The following is an 18,223-nucleotide window of genomic DNA, read 5'->3' on the forward strand; positions in this document are numbered from 1 at the left end:
GGTTTCCAATTTGATTCTCATCGTCCGGCCGTCCGAATGGCAGCTCTTAGCGATAACGGGGACATGGCTTCTCTTCTAAAGGTGACTATCAAATCATATATATTTATTTTTCATGTATGCGCAGGTAGTACATGAAAGGGCTGCGGGAAAGAAGCTGCCCTTCGGCAGCTTGACTGGCCGGCTAACCTAGTTATTTTAACAGCAGCGGCCATGTAATATGAATAAAGATTACGTTAAAGACAAAAAAAGATAATAGAATCGTTATATAATTTCGACCAAGCTCCGTAGCACCATGCTTTTCTGTCTGCGTTGATTCAGCGCTTCAATTATCTTGATTTTGCCCCTGCCAGGTGAAGAGTAAAACCTAGGCGGAAAAGGAAGTTTCTGACCTGGAGATAAATAGCCCGTGTGCGAAAAGGTTTGATGCCCCTTTTTTCAGTCTGCATATATTACGACTTCAGGTGTAGTCTGAACTCGCACTCCACTTAAGTTCTGTCCCTAATTGGCCGCGGTTAGCGCACTGACTCGTCGAACACTCATCGAGGTGACAGACCAGGCGCTAGGCAAGCATCAGCTGAAGTTGAGTACGAAGCAACGACTTCTGCAGTTATCGAATCCTGGCGACTATATCTGCGGAGCGATTCAGCAGCCATCTCTTACGAAAATGCTTTTCTTGACTGCATTGGGCCTCCGTCACTATCATGATTGAGCTATCGCCTTGTTTGCATATAATAACCTACAGCGCTCATGCGCCAGCAAGTCAAGCAGTGCATTTAGAATAAAATATGTACCTTATTACTCCCCTGCTAGTGGAAAGATATTCAGGTGCAACTAACATATAACCACTTAGTCCAAGGAATTACGAAAAGCCAGAGTTCGGACTGCACCTTTCAGTAGCGCTGAATTTCTTACCAACCACAAAGTGCGGGGCCCCTGGTCGAAGTTCTGCACTCTGACAGCGCTGGTGTCTTCCCTGGCACCTGACCCACATTGCTGTACTAAAGGTGCAAAGATTTGAAGCCTAAAACAGAATTTCCTACGTTCATTTGAAAGAGAAATCAGGCCAATATTCGCAGAATTCTATTTATCGTTGTTTCAAACACTGGTATGTGATCAGCCATCGCGAAAGTGCTGAACGATCGAGACCAAGAAGACTGCACACTAATCGTAAGTCCTTGAGGAACACGCCGAACAAAGAGGGGTGGCACTAGCTTATACAAGAATTTTTGGGAGTTCTGGTACTACGATTCATAGTGCATGATACAATATTTCGCGTAATAGAAAAGGTTTGCGACTGGATTAGCGTGGGGTCGTTCCAGTACGTTCGTCCCGCCTGTCTTCGGCAGCTATTTTTTTAACTAAGATCACAACTTGTCATGTAACAGAAAATTCACCATATTGAAGAATCCCCCGTCACCAAAAACAAAGCGAAAGAAAAAGAACCGCTTTCTTAGCGGTGACCACAATTCATTTTCAAAAATTCGCATTAAGTCAAAAATGTATCAGTCACGACCTCAAGATGTTATGCTTCACTTGCAAGACCAGGGAAACGAGGTTTTAGCCCTCAAGTTAAGGCTCAGCTCTCGCAGCTGACGTACCCCTGAAAGTTACAAAGTGTTGCTAATGCTCTTGATTCATTCTTGAAAGTCATGCACGTTTAAACATAAATTCTTTGAGAATTTTCCTAACTAACCAGCGGTTGCTTATCGAACAGGCAACTTCATTCGAAATGACTATTATGCGTGTGCTCCTGCAGAAGCAAAGAGGATCACTTGTGCCTACATTGAAAACGAGTGATATGTAAGGGGTATTTTTTTCCTTTTAGCTTTGTTATTTTGTATATGGAATCGCTCACGTTTGACTGGGGGATGTGAAACAAACTCCTAGCCCGACCCTGTCGCCGCTGTTGTTTTTCCTCTCGAAGAAAGTCGAAGGCTGTCTCAGTCGTTCATAGCTCCTGCTCTTTCCAAGGACAACACCAATGCGCCCGCTATGCGAGACTGATTGTCAAAGCTCCTGCACTAAAAGAGAAATGCTCCCTTATGTCCACATCGAGGTGCGTGTCAGGGCTGTTGCCGTCGTCAACTTCTTCCTTCCTGGTTATTCTCTCTCCTATCATCTTGTACGCCTGATGACCGCCAGCGACCTGGTGAGTGTAGGGGGTTTGGTCCCAGCCGCGAAGCTATATAAACACGAATCATCGTGGCCGAAGTCCCCAAAAACATATTCTGTTGCCTTCGATTCCTACAGGTACCGAGTCTCCGAAATGATGAAGGCATTCGCCTACTGTCTCCTGCTGGTCGCTTTGATCGGAGTCGCCAGGGCTGATCCGTCGGAGAGCATTGCTACCTGCCGTACGTTGCAAACAGTTCCTCTCTGCTTTTCTTTCTTTTATTGACTACAGTGATAGAAAGATTTCAATAAATTAATGCATGTGCCTACAACTCACAGCGTTAGTCGCTAAAGCAGTCGTCTGAGTGAAACAATTTGTGCGTCTTTAAGGCGTTAGAAGCGTTCTTTTATATACGCTGGGCAAAAAGCTTGCATAAAATTGCGCGACAAACGCGCGTCGCAGTCCCCACGTAGTAAAAATGCGAAAGACTTGAAAGGTGATCATCGCTTGGCTGCCGTTGTAGGACTTCATGCTTCATATCGGGGGAAAGGCAGTAACTCCATGATAGTTTGTGACCCAGGAAAAAGATGTCGACAAAGTGTTGTGCAATCTGGTGGCCGGACCTATACAAAGCATTTCGTGCATTTTTCACCAAATATAATAACCGACTGAACAGTGCTCGAGGGCGCAATAATATAATTATTATGGTCAAACTACATTTTGTTTTTATTCTTTTCACTCTGGCTGGTACAACCGACGTCGTGCTCCGCTGTCACTGGAAGCTGCTTGTCGGAACGGCAGACCGTGAGAGTGTAATAGAATCGATCGAATACAAAGATTCTCCAAGTTATACCGACCCAAACCTTTCCATAGCAGGCGTCTTCAAAAAGTACATATGTGCTGTTTGGTGCAACCCTTTGGTGGAAATGCCAACGGGTTTTATTCAGCAATATGACATTTATCCCGGATAGTAGGATATTTAGGTACATGTTGAATATGAGGATCTATATATGCCTCCCTACGTCAGGGGCAATAGCAAATAGGAGAGAGTAAATATTTTCCACATTTTATGCTATTTAAAACTGCAATGCGTGAGGCTGGATTGTTATCTGACGGAGCTTGCGCTATCACATTGTTGGCTACCGCTCCCTGCAATATCTCGATGTTCTAAACTTCTCCCGCCCAGAACACACGGCGGCAAATTACCACTGACCTCTTTTATCGCCTCGGCCTTCCCTCGGAAACCCGAACTCATATGGTTTTCTGACATACACCCTGTGTCTGCTGTCTGGCATCTGTGCAACTATCTCTATACCGCATGGTTTTCCTCACCTGTTAAGGCATCTTCTTCGTCTCCATCTGTTCTCCTCTTTCCCTGTATACTTTTCCGCTCAGCAGCTTATTATTGCTTCTTTCTGCCGCACCCTTCTTCCCTCATAACCACTCATTCATTGAGGAACCAAATTTTAAGAAACAACCCGGTGAATCAGCCCTGGGCGAGTTAGGGAAAACTTACTCATTTCCAGGAATTCAGGACAGCGCACAACTAGAAGAGCAACTGACAGCCACTCGGTCATTATCTTTCTTTTTACGTCACGGATGATGTCAACGTGAATGTTCAATGCCATGCGCCACGTAGGGCAGCCAAGGGAACCGGAAGCGCTTGTCCCGAACTTCTCGTAACGTTAAGCCGGCGTGGTTGGTCAATGGCTGTCGTCTTTCTCGTCGCTGCCTGCCTACTCAGTGCACAAGCTGTACTAACCTGGCTGCTAGAGAAATGACAAGCAGGAACGTCACCAGTGGAACTGCGGCTCGAAGAAGTTGCGGCTGAGAAGCCTGGACGCTGACTCCCTAGCGTGCTGCTTGTGACTCATGCGTGATGTCCCTCACTGTGCTTCGTTTTTCTGTCGCAGAGCTCGACGACGACAGTCTCAAGGCCCTGATGTCATGCGTTACTCAGAAAGCTGGAGAAGAGGTTTGTGCTTTCTGTTCTGCTTACAATATAACGAAGGAGAGTGCAAAGCGGAAATTACAAATCCATATACTAGATGTTCACAATTAGACTTTAAATATATTTTTTTTTAATAAATCATGACCAGTACACGAAAGCTGTTTTGCTCGTAAGCTTTGAGACCAGCGGACGCAAAGTTACAGTCAGATTGTAGCCGTCACTCTCCTAATTGATGAAACAAATTAAAAACTTTATAGTCATTACGGTTTGTGAGCATGTTTATAATACAAACTTATTAGTGGTCGTATTCCTACACTACACCGCGCGGCAGGATTCTCGCCGCACGCACGTGTTCTGAGCTTCCGTATTTTCAGTTCAATCAGTGTTAATTGCTCGTGCAAGAAAGGGACCATTTGCGAGAAACCCTTCCAACGTCTGACGCAGATGCAGCATATTGCGGTTCAATTTCGCTAGCCGAAAGTAGAAGGAAAACACTTGTCAGCTTTACTAATTTACCTATGCCGTTGGCAGACGAAGCACCATATGCAGTTGCTGCGCAACATCGGAACGAGTTTTTTTTTTTTTTTCAATGGTCACCACCTCATACAGGGAACTGAAAATTTCAAAGCACATGTCCTGGAGCACGGGCACGCCACGAAAATGCTACCCCGTCGGATAAACTATATGTGAATACAAAATTTTTTATTAGTGACTTAAAATTGATTAGAAAATTGACCACAATAATTATCCGCTTGCACTCTGTCATCATAATCACAAAACTCGCATGCAGCGCCTGCTATAGCTTCATTCGAGCTCTTGGCGTTACATGCGCCACACTACGACATATGGAGGTGGTTTTCTAAACTGTTTCAAATTAGCTCGCTAAGCTTCTGTTTATTGTAGCAGTTTTATCTTTAAGCTGCCGCTCATCGCTGGAGAGGACCAGTTTTTCTTAACCTTTTTCCTGAATTTAGGATCACTTAAGACCCAAAGGGCCTGCTGCCACAATACTTTGCCTTATCATATTTACACCTAGCCTAATGCCAAGATCACCGCACAGACTTTCATTTTAGTTTTTACAATGGCGATTCCACACGTAGACTTATATCCTTTCTTTTACAGAGACAGGCAGCCGCGATTTTTAAACTTCTTCATTAAAGAAAAAATCTGCAAGTAGTTCTCTCCTTTCGTTTCTGGGAGTCTACGCGAAAATTTCCTATAGTTGGTTAGCTTGAAGGCGTTTCCCCTGCATTCGAATGGTCATCGATCACAGCGGCCTACTGGGTTTTTACTTGTTTTACTTGTCCAAAAAGTACTCACACCTATCAAGCACACAGACAGGGGTCCCAAAGTCAGAGGACTGAGCTGAGAACCCTTTATTACCAATTCGACGTCATCAAAGAACCTTTCGACCAACATACTGTCATGACTGCATTCATGGAGGATAGGAGCGGGCTGTTTTCATTATAGCATATTACGATGCCAGCTTTACTTCTATCTTTGTTATCACCACGACTACCACCTGATTAATTCTGTTGCGCAATCGGTAATTTCGTTACATAAATTATGTCCTCACTAAGAGTCCTTCTCTGAGCCCTCTGTTACTAAGTGTGTATCTATGACGTGACAGAGGCCTGTTAATCAGTATTGTAAAAACTGTCTCTGCATTCAGTGATATCTTAGTTGAGACTTGGAGGAGTTCTGCTCAAGCACAAGCGCCTGTTCAAGCAAAAGGGTCCGCAAAGCTTAAAATACATTTTATTTTGCCCTGCACTTAATTGTTTCACGTAAATGTTGATAAACCAATGCCTTGCTGTTTTCTACACGGGGAGACATTGCGAGAACTATATATTTCCGTGAGCCACTAGGGCCGAAGGCATTGCAACAATTTCGTGGCAGCTTACCAAGTGCGAATAATGCGTAACGGTCGTATGTTTTGAAGTACAACAAATAAACAAGGAAGTTTCACCTGAACACCCCCCTATCTAACGAGAACTTGAGTTTGATCGAGACACCTCTAGGTGAGCTCTAAATGATGTCGACGCCAACGAACAGGTAATATATGCGAAGGACATGGCTCGAGAACTCCGGCATCGAAGCAATATGATGTAGCCAGGGAGATGAACAGCGCAAACTAAGGCAGGAACAAATGGACGGAAGCTTTCCTATTTTCTTTTACTATTACAGAAACATCAGTTGTTCCTGTGTGCCTTTCTTTTGTCCATGTCTCAGTTTGCGCTGTTTACCTCTGTGAAATATCAACTCGCCCAAGCTTTTTTTTTTCTAGGATACAGGCGGAGTTTTTAGCACAACGTGATTAGTGCTTTAATTTGCCTTGCTCGCCTTAGTTGGAGGCTGACGTAAGGTTTTGATGGGCTGAGATTGTAGTAAAGTTTTCAATGTAATAAATATTTAGTTCGGCATTAATCTGTTTATAGTAAGGCGGTTCCTCGTGAACTTACAGGATTATTAGCTGTCACTGCTGCACACTAGGGCGTGTAATACTGCCCAATGCTTTTACTCAGAAACGCAGTCTCCGGGAGAGGTTAGAAACCTTTCACTTTCTTAAGGTGCCGTTTCCTGTTGCATGGTTCTTAATCGTCGAGTAGAAAAAAGGAATTTAATTTGACTAAGGTAAAAGCGTGAAATAACACGATGTTCCAGAACCTACTTGGTTCCTTCGTCAAGTGAGACTGCGTGCGACTTGTAGCTTGCCTTTTTAAGGCCTCGTTTTTTCAGCCGCCGGGTCACTGACCATACCGTGGATGTAAGAACGGGGAAGGGTTCCGCGGGAGCAGTTAAGTCTTACATCCATAGTCTGCAGTCAATAACCCGGTGGCTTACTAAACGACGGCTTAAAAAAGCAAGCCGCAACCCGCCCGCAATCCCACCTGATGTACCAACCTAGTAGGTTCTGAAACGTCGTATTATTTCATTTATTGGTTGACATTTTTGTCTCCGTTATATTAAATTCTTTTTCCAACTAGACAGACTTGTGTCGAATGTTTTGTTCGAAAAAAAAGAAGAGTAAAATGACTGTTAACGATTGCGAACATTCGTTTTCTTTTGTCTTTGCTGTGGTCGCTTTTTTATGGGACAAAATAGAACTGAGTGAAATCAACGCACGCATAAAAAGTTCGGCCAGCCTCGCCTTAAAGCAGCAGCAGATGCATGCAGGTTTCTACCCAGATAAGTGCTCTGGTTTTTGTTCATTCCAGGAAAGTTTCGTAGCCGGATATCCGCGGAGCAAAGCGGTATCTCTGGCTTCACTTTTTGCTTATGTTTTTTTGTTTGATGCCGACTGTGAAGTGCTGCGTTTCCGTTCGTGGTCGTCGTGCTCTGTGAGGATTGAAAGCACCCACGTGGCTATTAGTAGCGTCGTGCCAGGGGGACATTTAAGGGCGAACATGCTTTTTGCGCGACAAAACGAGGTTCAGCCGTGACAAGCGATTATATCCCGCAAGTGAGGAGCTGGAAGCCACCAAAATTCTTTTAACTTCAAAGACACGTTACCCAATTCATTGCAGCCCATCGAAGCCGAGCACCAAGTCGTGTGAAACCTTGTTCCCATTGAAAACCGGTCGGTACCCGGAGGTAATGGGAGGACGATCCCCGCACCTGCAGCATACATGACTCAACATCATTTCTGGTTGTATCATTTCGGAGACAAATGTAATAACCGAAATTGACTCAGGCCTGCCAGTTTCTGAGAAATAAGTATAGGTAAAAAAATATTTGTTCTGCCCACTATTCTGCACATCCGCTTAATGGCTCCATTTGGTCCCGCTTAGTGGCACCTCGTACAGAATCTCATAGCAGTCTCTTTGATGGCCGACTGCGCACAAGCACTTGGGTGAATTTTTGCTTCAAAACTTACAATTCATCGTGGTGGCCTTAGCGTGGTTCCCCACAATACATGCAAGGATTTTATTTCTTAGTTTCGGATCGCGAAATAATTTTCTGTAGCAGCGCTGCAGTGAAGCAGAGTAAAACGGCGAGTTGAGCGAGTTGGTACATCTTGAGAAAAAAAGCGCAGGAACAGGGACACAAGAAAAGAAGACGACGGGACAGGCGCTGACTAGCAACTGAAGGTTTATTGCACGTGCAATAAACCTTCAGTTGCTAGTCAGCGCCTGTCCCGTCGTCTTCTTTTCTTGTGTCCCTGTTCCTGCGCTTTTTTTCTCAAGATGTACAGCCTTTGTCAAAAGTTTAGAGCCCAGGGGGTTTGCTTCAAAGCACTATTGTGGCGCTCCTGTAGCACTCATGGAAGTCCTACGCATCGGAGGGAGGAGGACGAAAAATCTTCTTACCTTCAGGAGATTTGGGACGCTGAGCGTGCATTACGAGCAAAGCAGTGTGACCCAGAAGCAAACCCCCTGGGCTCTAAACTTCTGACAAAGGTTGTACCAACTCGCTCAACTCGTCGTTTTACTCTGCTTCACTGCAGCGCTGCTACAGAAAATTATTCCGCGATCCGAAACTAAGAAATAAAATCCTTGCATGTATTGTGGGGAACCACGCTAAGGCCACCACAATGAATGGTAAGTTTTGAAGCAAAAATTTACGAAAGTGCTTGTGAGTAGTTGGCCATCAAAGAGACTGCTATGAGATTCCGTACGAGGTGCCACTAAACGGGACCAAATGGAGCCATTGAGCGGGTGTGCAGAATAGTGGACAGAACAAATATTTTTTTCCCTATACTTATTTCTCAGAGACTGGCAGGCCTGAGACGACGGGACAGGCGCTGACTAGCAACTGAAGGTTTATTGCACGTGCAATAAACCTTCAGTTGCTAGGCAGCGCCTGTCCCGTCGTCTTCTTTTCTTGTGTCTCTGTTCCTGCGCTGTTTTTTTTTTCTGAAGTGAAGCAGAGATCATTGCTTATTTCGGGTCTGGTCTCAGTTTCCTAATCAATCGCACTAGGCGCGGGCGAATAGAACATTTACAATCCTACTGTGCTCGCATTCGATTTCCAGTCAAACTGGGCGCGAATCGAGCAATCAAACCACTGGATCGTATACAAATCGAACTGTGGACAATTTGTGTCAAATATAAATCGAATATTTCTGAGGGGTTTTAACTGCACGTGCAGGTGGATCCAATATGAGAGGGAGCTGTCAGCTTGCTATCAACAGCTGATTTTGTTGTTACACCTGCACTGAAGTTGAGATGCCTTATAGGTTTTTTTCAGTTCAGCGAACAACTGTTTAAAATAAAGCGAAAGGTCGATTTTTTTCATAGTTATGCAGTATAAATTGGTTTATTGGGGATGTTATGGCCCCTTTCACATTAAAGCTACGTGTTCATGAATAAAGTAAAAAATGCCTGAAAGGAACTTTTATGGACAATGTCATTTTATGAATAGCTTTTACTAACGCACGGCGGCGGTAGCCCAGTGGTCCGGCTCGAATGCGGAGTTGCGGGAAAGATCCCACGTGTCGCCGCGTGCCCACCAGGTTTTTAGTGGGTAATAGTTTTGCTTTCGCTTAGCACTCGGCTTTTGTGGGGTGAAATGTTTGGAAAATGGGCCTTCGACACAACCTTTCTATCTCGAAAAGCGCCTTATGCCATGGCGCTCTTAGTCCAAAGGTGTCGTTGCGCCATCAAAATTCACCTCACCGTAATCGTAAAGTTCCAAAGCTGCATCTAGGGTTTGACAGACGCAATAGTCGAGTGGTTCATATGAATTTCAGACTTTTTGGGCTTTATTACGTGCACTGACACTGCTCAGCACGCGGATGTTTTTGCATTAGCATTTATCAAAATTCTTCTGCCGCGGCCGAGAAATTTCAGCCTTTAGACCTTAACCGCCACAACGCAACGCCATAGGATTTCAGCCGACATGGCGGACTAAAGATCTGCACACATTCGCACCCTCAAAGATCATACTATTAGTAATGGAGAACGCTTTTTCAGTAGAATCCATGCGGGAAATTTTTACTCCGGCCGGCACTTGTCCCTGTAGAGACGGAAACAGGATGTAATGACTGGTCCGGAATTGCTGCAGATATGTGTCACAAACGTGGCAATCATTTCCTGGCATTTTTTACATTTACGCCACCTTCAGGGAATAAGCGTGATGACGCTATGACGGCTGAAGCACACCAAATCACGACAACGCCGGATAGGAATGTTCTGCCTACGTGAGCCTAAGCTGCAGCACACCTACATGCATTCGTTAGGAATGTTCTGCCTACGTGAGCCTAAGTTGCAGAACACCTACATGCATTCGTTCAGTAATTCGAGTTACACAAAGCACTTCGTTCTCGACTTCATTATTCTGAACCAGTATGCAAAGCACCGCCCTGCTGGCGAGGTAAATGAAGTTTTTGTGAACTCTTTATAATCCGAGAGCATCGATGCAAATATAATTATGTCGCACGTAAGGTTCACAGCACCTAAATCATTTGACGCCGAGGTTATTTTCGCAAAACGTACAAATTTCCCAGAGTTTTTTACTTGCTCATATTTTTCCTCATTTCATGATTATAAAATATATTGTTCGATTGGTTCCAGACTGCTAATAAAAAAATGAAAAGAATAAGCTGTTTTTGCGAAAGCTTTCCTGCAATGCATCCAACTGTCTCAAGATCACAGGCTTTGATATGGGCAGTATTTATTTAAGCAGGCGCACTGTGCGAATGTCAGGTGCCTAAAAGTTGCTTTGTAATAGTGTAGACAAGGTTTCATAAAGCGCTATCACAGCCTAACGTGTCGCCATCGTCTTCATTCGTCCTCGTCGTAGTACGTTTCCGAATCAGCAACTTGTCAGACTCACTCTCGGCGACAAACTTGATGTCTTCATCACCGTCACTGACCGAAGTACAGCACAAAACAGTTTGTTTTGCGACAAATATCGCCGTCACAAGCATTATTCAAGCCAAATTCGATTTTTAAACCAAAATTTCATGCAAGCTGTAAGAGCGCCAGACGACAAACACAATTTTTTTCCGTGAATTTCTGCATGTAAGGTTAAAAAAAATATAACAGGATGGTTACGAGTGCGCAACGCGAATGTTTGAGCGTTAGCTCCGGTGTGACAGCAACGAATGTTTAATAGATGTGTTTTTTTTTCTCCCGAGGCGATGCAGTTACAGGTGAATCCGTATTTGCCCAAGACTGCAGTGACACTGTACAGTGGGTTTTGGTTGTGAGCTCTGGTGGATTTCGGTCGGTTTCGAATCAACCACCTCCCAGTGCCGAGGCTAACGCCAAAGCCACTAGGACACCCATCGCCTCCCACTCTCTCTCCCTCTTCCCTTTCTCGCATTTCCTTTTCCTTCTCTTTCCTAAATGTGGAGAGGGGGTTTCCCCTCTCAACTTTGCTACCTGCCAACCGTGGCAGGTTGCAGGCGGCAAGTGAAGAACGAGCAATGGTAAGAACTAACGCTCCAAATCCAAAGCATAAACCGATGGACAGGCCTACCTGCCTCGTCTTTGACAAAAGAGCATCGGGCTCGACGAATGGGACTCGTCATTGGCGATATAGGTACAATGTCTCATGACAAGTGCAGCTCGGGCTGGGAGTTAAAGGGTTGAAGAGCTGAATTCAGGCCCGAATATGAATTATGGCTGAATTTGCGCTATCAGTGGACAGCCCTGTGATGAGAGCTAACGATGAATGCCCAAGCCGATAAGAAGCCGAGCTGTCGAGGTGAAGCTCGAGAAGAACTTTAGCTGAACAGACCCGGAAAGTGCGAAAAAAATTGGTATAAATTTGTGACGCCACTAATCAGTTCCTGTAGTTAAAAAAAAAAGGAACCAAAAAAGGAGAAAGCTATTTTACAAAAGAAAAGTTGCAAAGTGCCAGCTTCGTTGATAAGAAGATGCGTGTTTTAACCACAGAATGGGTTCCGTTTCTTCCTTAGAGAAAAATATTGAAATAGATGGGTATAAACAGTGCTGCATTACTAGCAAACAAGACTGAGGCTGTGTTCAGTTATAAACAAACAGGGCGAACTTTTTCCTCCATTGATGCTCTGGGCTGTAAAAGGCGAATGGTTAGGAGAGAAAAAAAAAAAACAAAGGGGGAGAAAGGGGGGCATTCGAAAGTGGCGATCAGGAATCGAAGTGGGGATGCGCACCTACGGAAACTTTCGCAATTGTTTACGGAACACGCCAACCGCAAAAAGGACGAAGACGCGAATTTTGCCTGAGTGCAGGCAATTTTCCCTGAGCCACGAATAAAACAACGCAACCAGTGCTTTTATTTTTCAACAACGCGATGCAGCTATACATACCAGGCTGCTCGCCAAAAAGACCTCGATAAAGTTTTTTCGTTCTCCCCTCTCGCATTGTACGTAGTTTTACAGCCGGCTGTACTAGCGAACATGGGGCCCTCTGAAAGCCTTCCTATTCGCTCAAGCGATATGTTCAATTTTCAACATCATTTGTTTGCAACAGTAGTGCTCCTATTTACAAAGCTACGGTAACCTGTTGCACAAACGAGTTTTCAAGACGTGCCAACGGTGTTGTGATCGTCAACATCGCACACGTACGTGACGGACATGCGCTAAGAAATACGCTTCGTAAAATTGAAACGCACATTACACCAGCAAAACATTATTTATACAGTTTCTGCACTTTTTCCTCCTGTCCCAATTGCCCCCAAGTCTCTGCCTATCTTGCACACTGCCTCTTCTACTATGCTGTCACTTTTGAACCTCCTTTCAATCTCCCTGCCTCATCCGCAGACCTCTCCTGGCATTGTTGACTGCTTCTCGCGGGGAGGATCAGCTCAGCCTGGTCTGGCAAACTAAGTGCATTTTGAAAATCTGATTCGTGTTCCGAATTAAAGTATTTATGTTGCTACTACCACGCTGTAAACATTGAAGCTGACTGTAAGAACAACAGTCTTGCTGTCCGCAATGTAGTTAAATGCTATTACCAGTTCGCGAGAATGCTGCTTGGAATCTTTCTCAATTATTTGTACTGAATAGGCTTCGTAAGACGAGCAGCACTCGCTTCCACCACGCTTTCGCTAACCAGCTTTTCACTCTTGCGTTCCCAGCTCTCCAAGAAACTGGATTCAGTACGTCAGAGGTTGGTCTGTCCGGACATTGAATGCGGCGTCCGAAAAATCTGCGAGAAAAACAACGGCAGTCTGGTAAGCTCCACTAGAGTATTTGCTCAGCGTGTATTCGCGCAGATATTATGCAATCAAATACCTTCGGCATAAATGAGTAGAAAAGTGCTGAAACGCAATAACATCACCATTATAGGCTTATTAAGCGCAGCCCTCCACAGACTTCCGAACGCGGTAGGCGACCACATACTACGTGATGAAGGCAATCAAAAAGGAACAGAAAGTAAAGTTTTGGGCAAAAATACAAAGTAATTCACCCATGAAACGCAACAGCATATAGGAACGTTTCATTAATTCAATTAATTCTTCCTCAATCTCATATTTCTCGATTCCTTCCTAGACACGCACTATGCAACGGAGTTTCGGGAGTTTCCTTTAACACTTTAGTGACTCTTTCAATTCGTGCTCACAAACGGTATCACGTTTCTTCAGTGAAAAGTTAATAATTTTGGTTAGAATTTTGCCCCACACGCGCTGGATTTCGTCAGGTGATTTGCACTTCTGTTTGACTGGGACAACTGAATGAACCCAGTGCATCTCGAGCACACAGCGCTTAGTAGTCTGTGTGCGCGCTCTCTGAGCGATGAGACTGCAGCGCCATCTCGTTATAAAAGCTTAAAGCAGCCATCTCTTCCTTTCGCATGCATGGCCGCGCCCGTCCGGATGAGCGGATGGACAAAAAATGGGGCAAACACACAAAATCGTATTTAAAAACATGCACGACCGCCGTCCGTCGCCAGGAAGGCACACCTACCGTCTGTGTCGATAGGAGTAGCGGAAGGAGTAGGAAAGGCGGGAAGGTTAACCGGAAGAAGAAACCGATAATATAAGAGTAGCGGTTCGCGAATGTGACTTCAAGCCACAGACGATAGATACAACAAAGTTGCTTCACGTCGTGGCAAGGCGGGTAGAACTCAGTGCTGCAGGCCAGGGTCCAGGGATTGTAAACATCGGTTCGAAAGCTTGTGTGAATTCCACGAGGCAAGCGTTTAGAATGCCAAAAAGCGGGTGTCGGCTAAACGGAGGACGTATGTACACGCCTGCTGACACACAAGCAAGGGCCCCTTATGAGGCGATGTCTTTGTTAACGAACCATTTGTCACATGACTGATCGTGAAGGTCCTGGCGCCGGTGTTTCGCGTACCGTTCTTGCGAGCCAGCAGCCTCCTGACCTCCAGTATACTGACTGGATGGGAACTACCCTAGCTCGAAGAACACAGCAAAGTTCTTGTTTCACTGAACAAGACTTATAATCAAAGTCTCGCTGGCTCTTTCAGGACAGAGTGATCCTTGCTATCAGGCAACTATCTCCTTGTCCAGGGTGGAGTCGATATACTGGTTATCCTGCTCAAAGTTCTCTGCGTCACTACTCGCTATAGCTCGATTAATCCTCCTGAAATGCTAGCGCCAGGGGTGCTTGTATGACTCGTTCCCCCAGTTGGCCAGGAGAGCTCCAATAAGGCGTCTTATCCAGTGTGTCGACACAAGGGCTGACACCTTGGGAAATTCTTTTCTTTTATTCTTCTATTTCAATGTTTTTTGATTAATCAAGAACAATTTCACGTATTGAGCTATAAAAACTGTCAGGACGGAGCGATACTTGTTGCACTGCTCTCGACGCAGAGGGGAACTGAGCTTCATGCTGCGTAAACGCTTGGCGGCCGAACCTGAGGAGAAGGGCGGCGTGTTGTGTTCATGCATGTTTCACTACAACGTAAATCCATAATTTTTACTTAAAATCATCCTTCTCGCCTAGCAATACTTGCATCAAAATGTGCCACACAATGGGCAAGGCCTTTATTGAAATGGCCCATTTGGTAGGAAGTCGCGTCATGACTGGGATGCGTGCTAACTCTTCCGTGACCTGAGTTCTTTAGTTTTGCTTTTTCTACTTGCGCTTGCATGAGGACGTACTGCTTTCAAAGAAGACATTTTCCATAATCTAACGCACTTTAATATCTTTTTCGCAGGAGCACACTTCCAACGAGTTTTTCACGGTAAGTTACTTAAAATCGCATAAAATGCGAATGCGAACAGACTGCAGAAAAAAAAATTGGGCTCGTAATTGACGAAGAATTTATTAGCAGCTGCCTTTCTGCAAGATTTTTTTTTCGCGACGAGGGTAAGAAAACGACCATGCTGAATTAATTTTGACAGCATTGAAACTTTCCTCACAAAGTAGAAAATAAAAGTGAAACTTATATCAGCATAGGTTAAAGTAATGTGCAGGCAAGGCAGCAGAGCGCGCTAACAAAGGCGCAGCGTTCACTTATTAACTGTAGCCTTTGCATAGAATGGGCCGTGTGTCCATAATATCCAGAGAAGAGTCCTGAGGCATGGAAGGCACTTTCTTGGGATCGTTCTGAGTTTACTCCAAGAGGGACCAGTGAGATCAACCAAAAAGCAAGGAAAGCCGAATTAATTCAACGAAATCAAAAATAGTTAACAAAATTACTTCGCTTGTCTCACATACCTAAGCTTGGAGTCTGTGCAGTAACACCTATGAAAACATCTACAGCGACGATGGAAGATAGCTTGAGTGCCCTTGAGAAAAGTTCGTTAGTTATGCGCGGATGTAGGTGAGGTGGCCTAAATTGGCTGAGAACGTTTTGTCGAATATTCCAGAAACAATGGAAAGGGTAATTAAGTGCGGTAAAAATCTACATGCCGCACATGAAAAAGCACTTTGGTGGAGTTAAAGAGACGGTCACAAGCTTGAATACAGACACTCACGGCGCGAGATTGTTTGGGTAGATGTTGCTTTCACTGGGCGGTAGATGGAGCGGCAATTTATTGCGGCTCCCGCTTTCAAAGTGCCGACATACGGGGAGCGGAAGACAGGCTTTAAATGAACACATCAGCCATGCTCCCAGTGTGAGCCACAGATCATTGTTGGGCCAAACGTTAGCAGGCTTCCACTGTTATGGCACTGGCTGTTTACGGCTAGCGTGATTATGCCTTGAAAGAAAACGTAAACCGTTTTAGGTTAGTAGAGGCAATATAGCCGGCTTTTCTTCCTTCTTAGTTGCCTCCCTTATCTTGATTCAGCTGAAATAAGGCTTTGGTGAAAAGACAAGCATAATGGTTAATTAAAGGAAACCGTGTGTTTTTTCTCGCATCCTAATCCCTTGAATAGGGTGAGCTCACGGGCTAGTTGGTAATTCATAATAATTTTTTCAACAGCGCATGCTACACATGGACACAAGACGAGGAAACAGCGCTCGTGTGTGTGTTTCCTCGTCTTGTGTCCTTGTGTAGCATGCGTTGTTGAAAAATCATTATCCTAATCCCGCAGGTATGAGATCCTCCATTTGCGTTGAATGCATCCTGCTGAGCCATCAAAAAGGAAGCATTATGTCCAGGTTCAAATATTGAAAAGAATTATGTTTCTTCCGCGTTCATTTCCTTTTCTTTTCAGGAGGAAGAGAAAGCGAGCATTCGTGCCCTGTTTAAAAATTGCCGCGGACAATCCTAAAAGGTCGGCTGCAAGCCTCCGAATAAAATGCTGTGCAACAAATCTTCGCGTTCCTTTCATATCTACTGTTCGAAGACGATTGCATTCTGCGCCGTATAAAACGGTACTGCTTTCGGAAAACAGCAAGCTATCTACATTATTCGGTCACAACGCTATGATTTTGTCGCGATTCTCAGCTCATGTTGCAAGATGGCGACCGGGAAGAGAATCGGGGCCGCGGGAACAGGCATAGAAAATTGAAGCCTTATACCTATTATTTTATTCAGCTGTACAGTCCATAGCTTAGGGCCCCGATACTCGGCTATCTCCAGAGAACACGCGAACAATAGTTGAAAATTTTAAGACCAGTGCAGTACTTGGGTCTCAGTTATGCCTCAACATTACTTAATATGCCATCAGCAATGAGTCCAAGACTACTAGCAGTTTCCCTTACACCCGATCTTATTAAATACCACTTTCGCTTTTCGTTTTCGCCCCCCGTCTAACCGCAAAATAGTGTTTGTATTGAGCGAACTGATGCCGGTGTATCGAGCATGGAGTAGCGCTCACCACAAAAAAAAAAAACCTTTCGAAAACAATGAGTGAGGGGTGCCACGGTATAGTACTGTCTTTTGCTTTACATCTTTATTTCTATTACTTGTAAACGAACAAAGACTCTGGTACCCGGATGAAACGTCAAATAGTGCCCTTTGGAGAGCACTCTATAGCATACAGCAACAAGCGAAATTCACTTCAGTGTTGTTTGAACAAATCGGGAGGCGTACGACAGGTGCCACCCCAAACAGGCGCTAAGGCGCTGAAGAAAAGGAAGCAGTTTTCCCAGAAATTAGTTGCCTTTCTGCTCTATAAGAAAATTACACTGCAATTTAAATGCGCTTTATTTGCATCATCCATTCTAAAGAAAACGTAAAATATAGGCTATAGCCTCCGTATGCAATACGTGTGGTCACCATAACAACTGCAGCATAACACAAAGCTGCCCAAATGAAATGGCGTGTTTACCCTCATTATAAGTGCTACTCTGATAAGCAAAATTGACCACGACAATGTCTCATTACTGTAGTGAATTGTGCCGTTATTGTTCACGACCATACAAGGCCACCTTTCCAAGTAAGCGGGCATTAAGCAGTGTTCATCCTCCATACTGCGTTTTTTTTTCTAGAAATAGCGAGAAAATGCCAATCGCTAAACTCTGCGGATTTCCATCTCACATAGGCAAACATAAGGTAACGCGCATTATTTTCAGCATATATTTTCAGGTATATATATCAAACTGAATCTTTTTTTCCGCTCATGCTGCTTCGGTTTCGGTTCATCAGCAGGCAGCAAGCGGCTGTGACGTCACAGACAAGTTAAGACAACGTCATAAAAAGAAACAGCGATGTGATAGCTGCTTGTTCATTTGTTGGCCTGATGGCTCTTGGAGCCCTTTGGTGCAATAGTTGAGTGAGTTATAGCGACAAAGCAGCGATTATATCTCCTTCTTCGTATGCCTCATGTGACCTCAACAGCTGCCTAAACTCGTCGGTGACGCCCTGGGCTCCGTTCGGCCGTTCAAACCGAAACAGCCTAAGAGAAGAAATTGATTAATAGATATTTC

The 18,223-nt window shown here is 44.6% G+C and overlaps 1 protein-coding gene across 3 annotated transcripts; it reads left to right on the forward strand.

Annotated features, from left to right (window-relative positions):
• The first annotated feature begins 62 nt into the window (after positions 1-62).
• Positions 63-16,665, forward strand: LOC149352240 (uncharacterized). 3 transcript variants are annotated; one of them, XM_089581405.1, is made up of 6 exons: positions 63-81; positions 2,251-2,354; positions 4,027-4,088; positions 13,074-13,169; positions 15,119-15,145; positions 16,567-16,665. In XM_089581405.1, the coding sequence occupies exons 2-6, from the start codon at positions 2,267-2,269 to the stop codon at positions 16,621-16,623; spliced, it is 330 nt and encodes a 109-aa protein (XP_089437531.1). In that variant the 5' UTR covers positions 63-81; positions 2,251-2,266; the 3' UTR covers positions 16,624-16,665. The 3 variants fall into 3 exon arrangements, with proteins under 3 accessions (XP_089437531.1, XP_089437530.1, XP_089437529.1); XM_089581404.1 differs by lacking the exon at positions 63-81 and adding an exon at positions 2,041-2,149; XM_089581403.1 differs by lacking the exon at positions 63-81 and having other exon boundaries at positions 2,231-2,354.
• The last annotated feature ends 1,558 nt before the right edge of the window (positions 16,666-18,223 follow it).

Source organism: Amblyomma mixtum, chromosome 3 (assembly GCF_055824585.1).
Source record: "Amblyomma mixtum isolate Tamu chromosome 3, ASM5582458v1, whole genome shotgun sequence".
NCBI classification, from domain to species: Eukaryota; Metazoa; Arthropoda; class Arachnida; order Ixodida; family Ixodidae; genus Amblyomma; species Amblyomma mixtum.

What these genes read in the sequence shown, in the direction of transcription:
- LOC149352240 (XM_089581405.1), top strand. Translation starts at nt 2,267, where the DNA reads ATGATGAAGGCATTCGCCTACTGTCTCCTGCTGGTCGCTTTGATCGGA. An exon ending in GGAGAGCATTGCTACCTGCC is followed by an intron (nt 2,355 to 4,026) that starts GTACGTTGCAAA and finishes TTTCTGTCGCAG; the next exon opens with AGCTCGACGACGACAGTCTC. An exon ending in CTCAGAAAGCTGGAGAAGAG is followed by an intron (nt 4,089 to 13,073) that starts GTTTGTGCTTTC and finishes TTGCGTTCCCAG; the next exon opens with CTCTCCAAGAAACTGGATTC.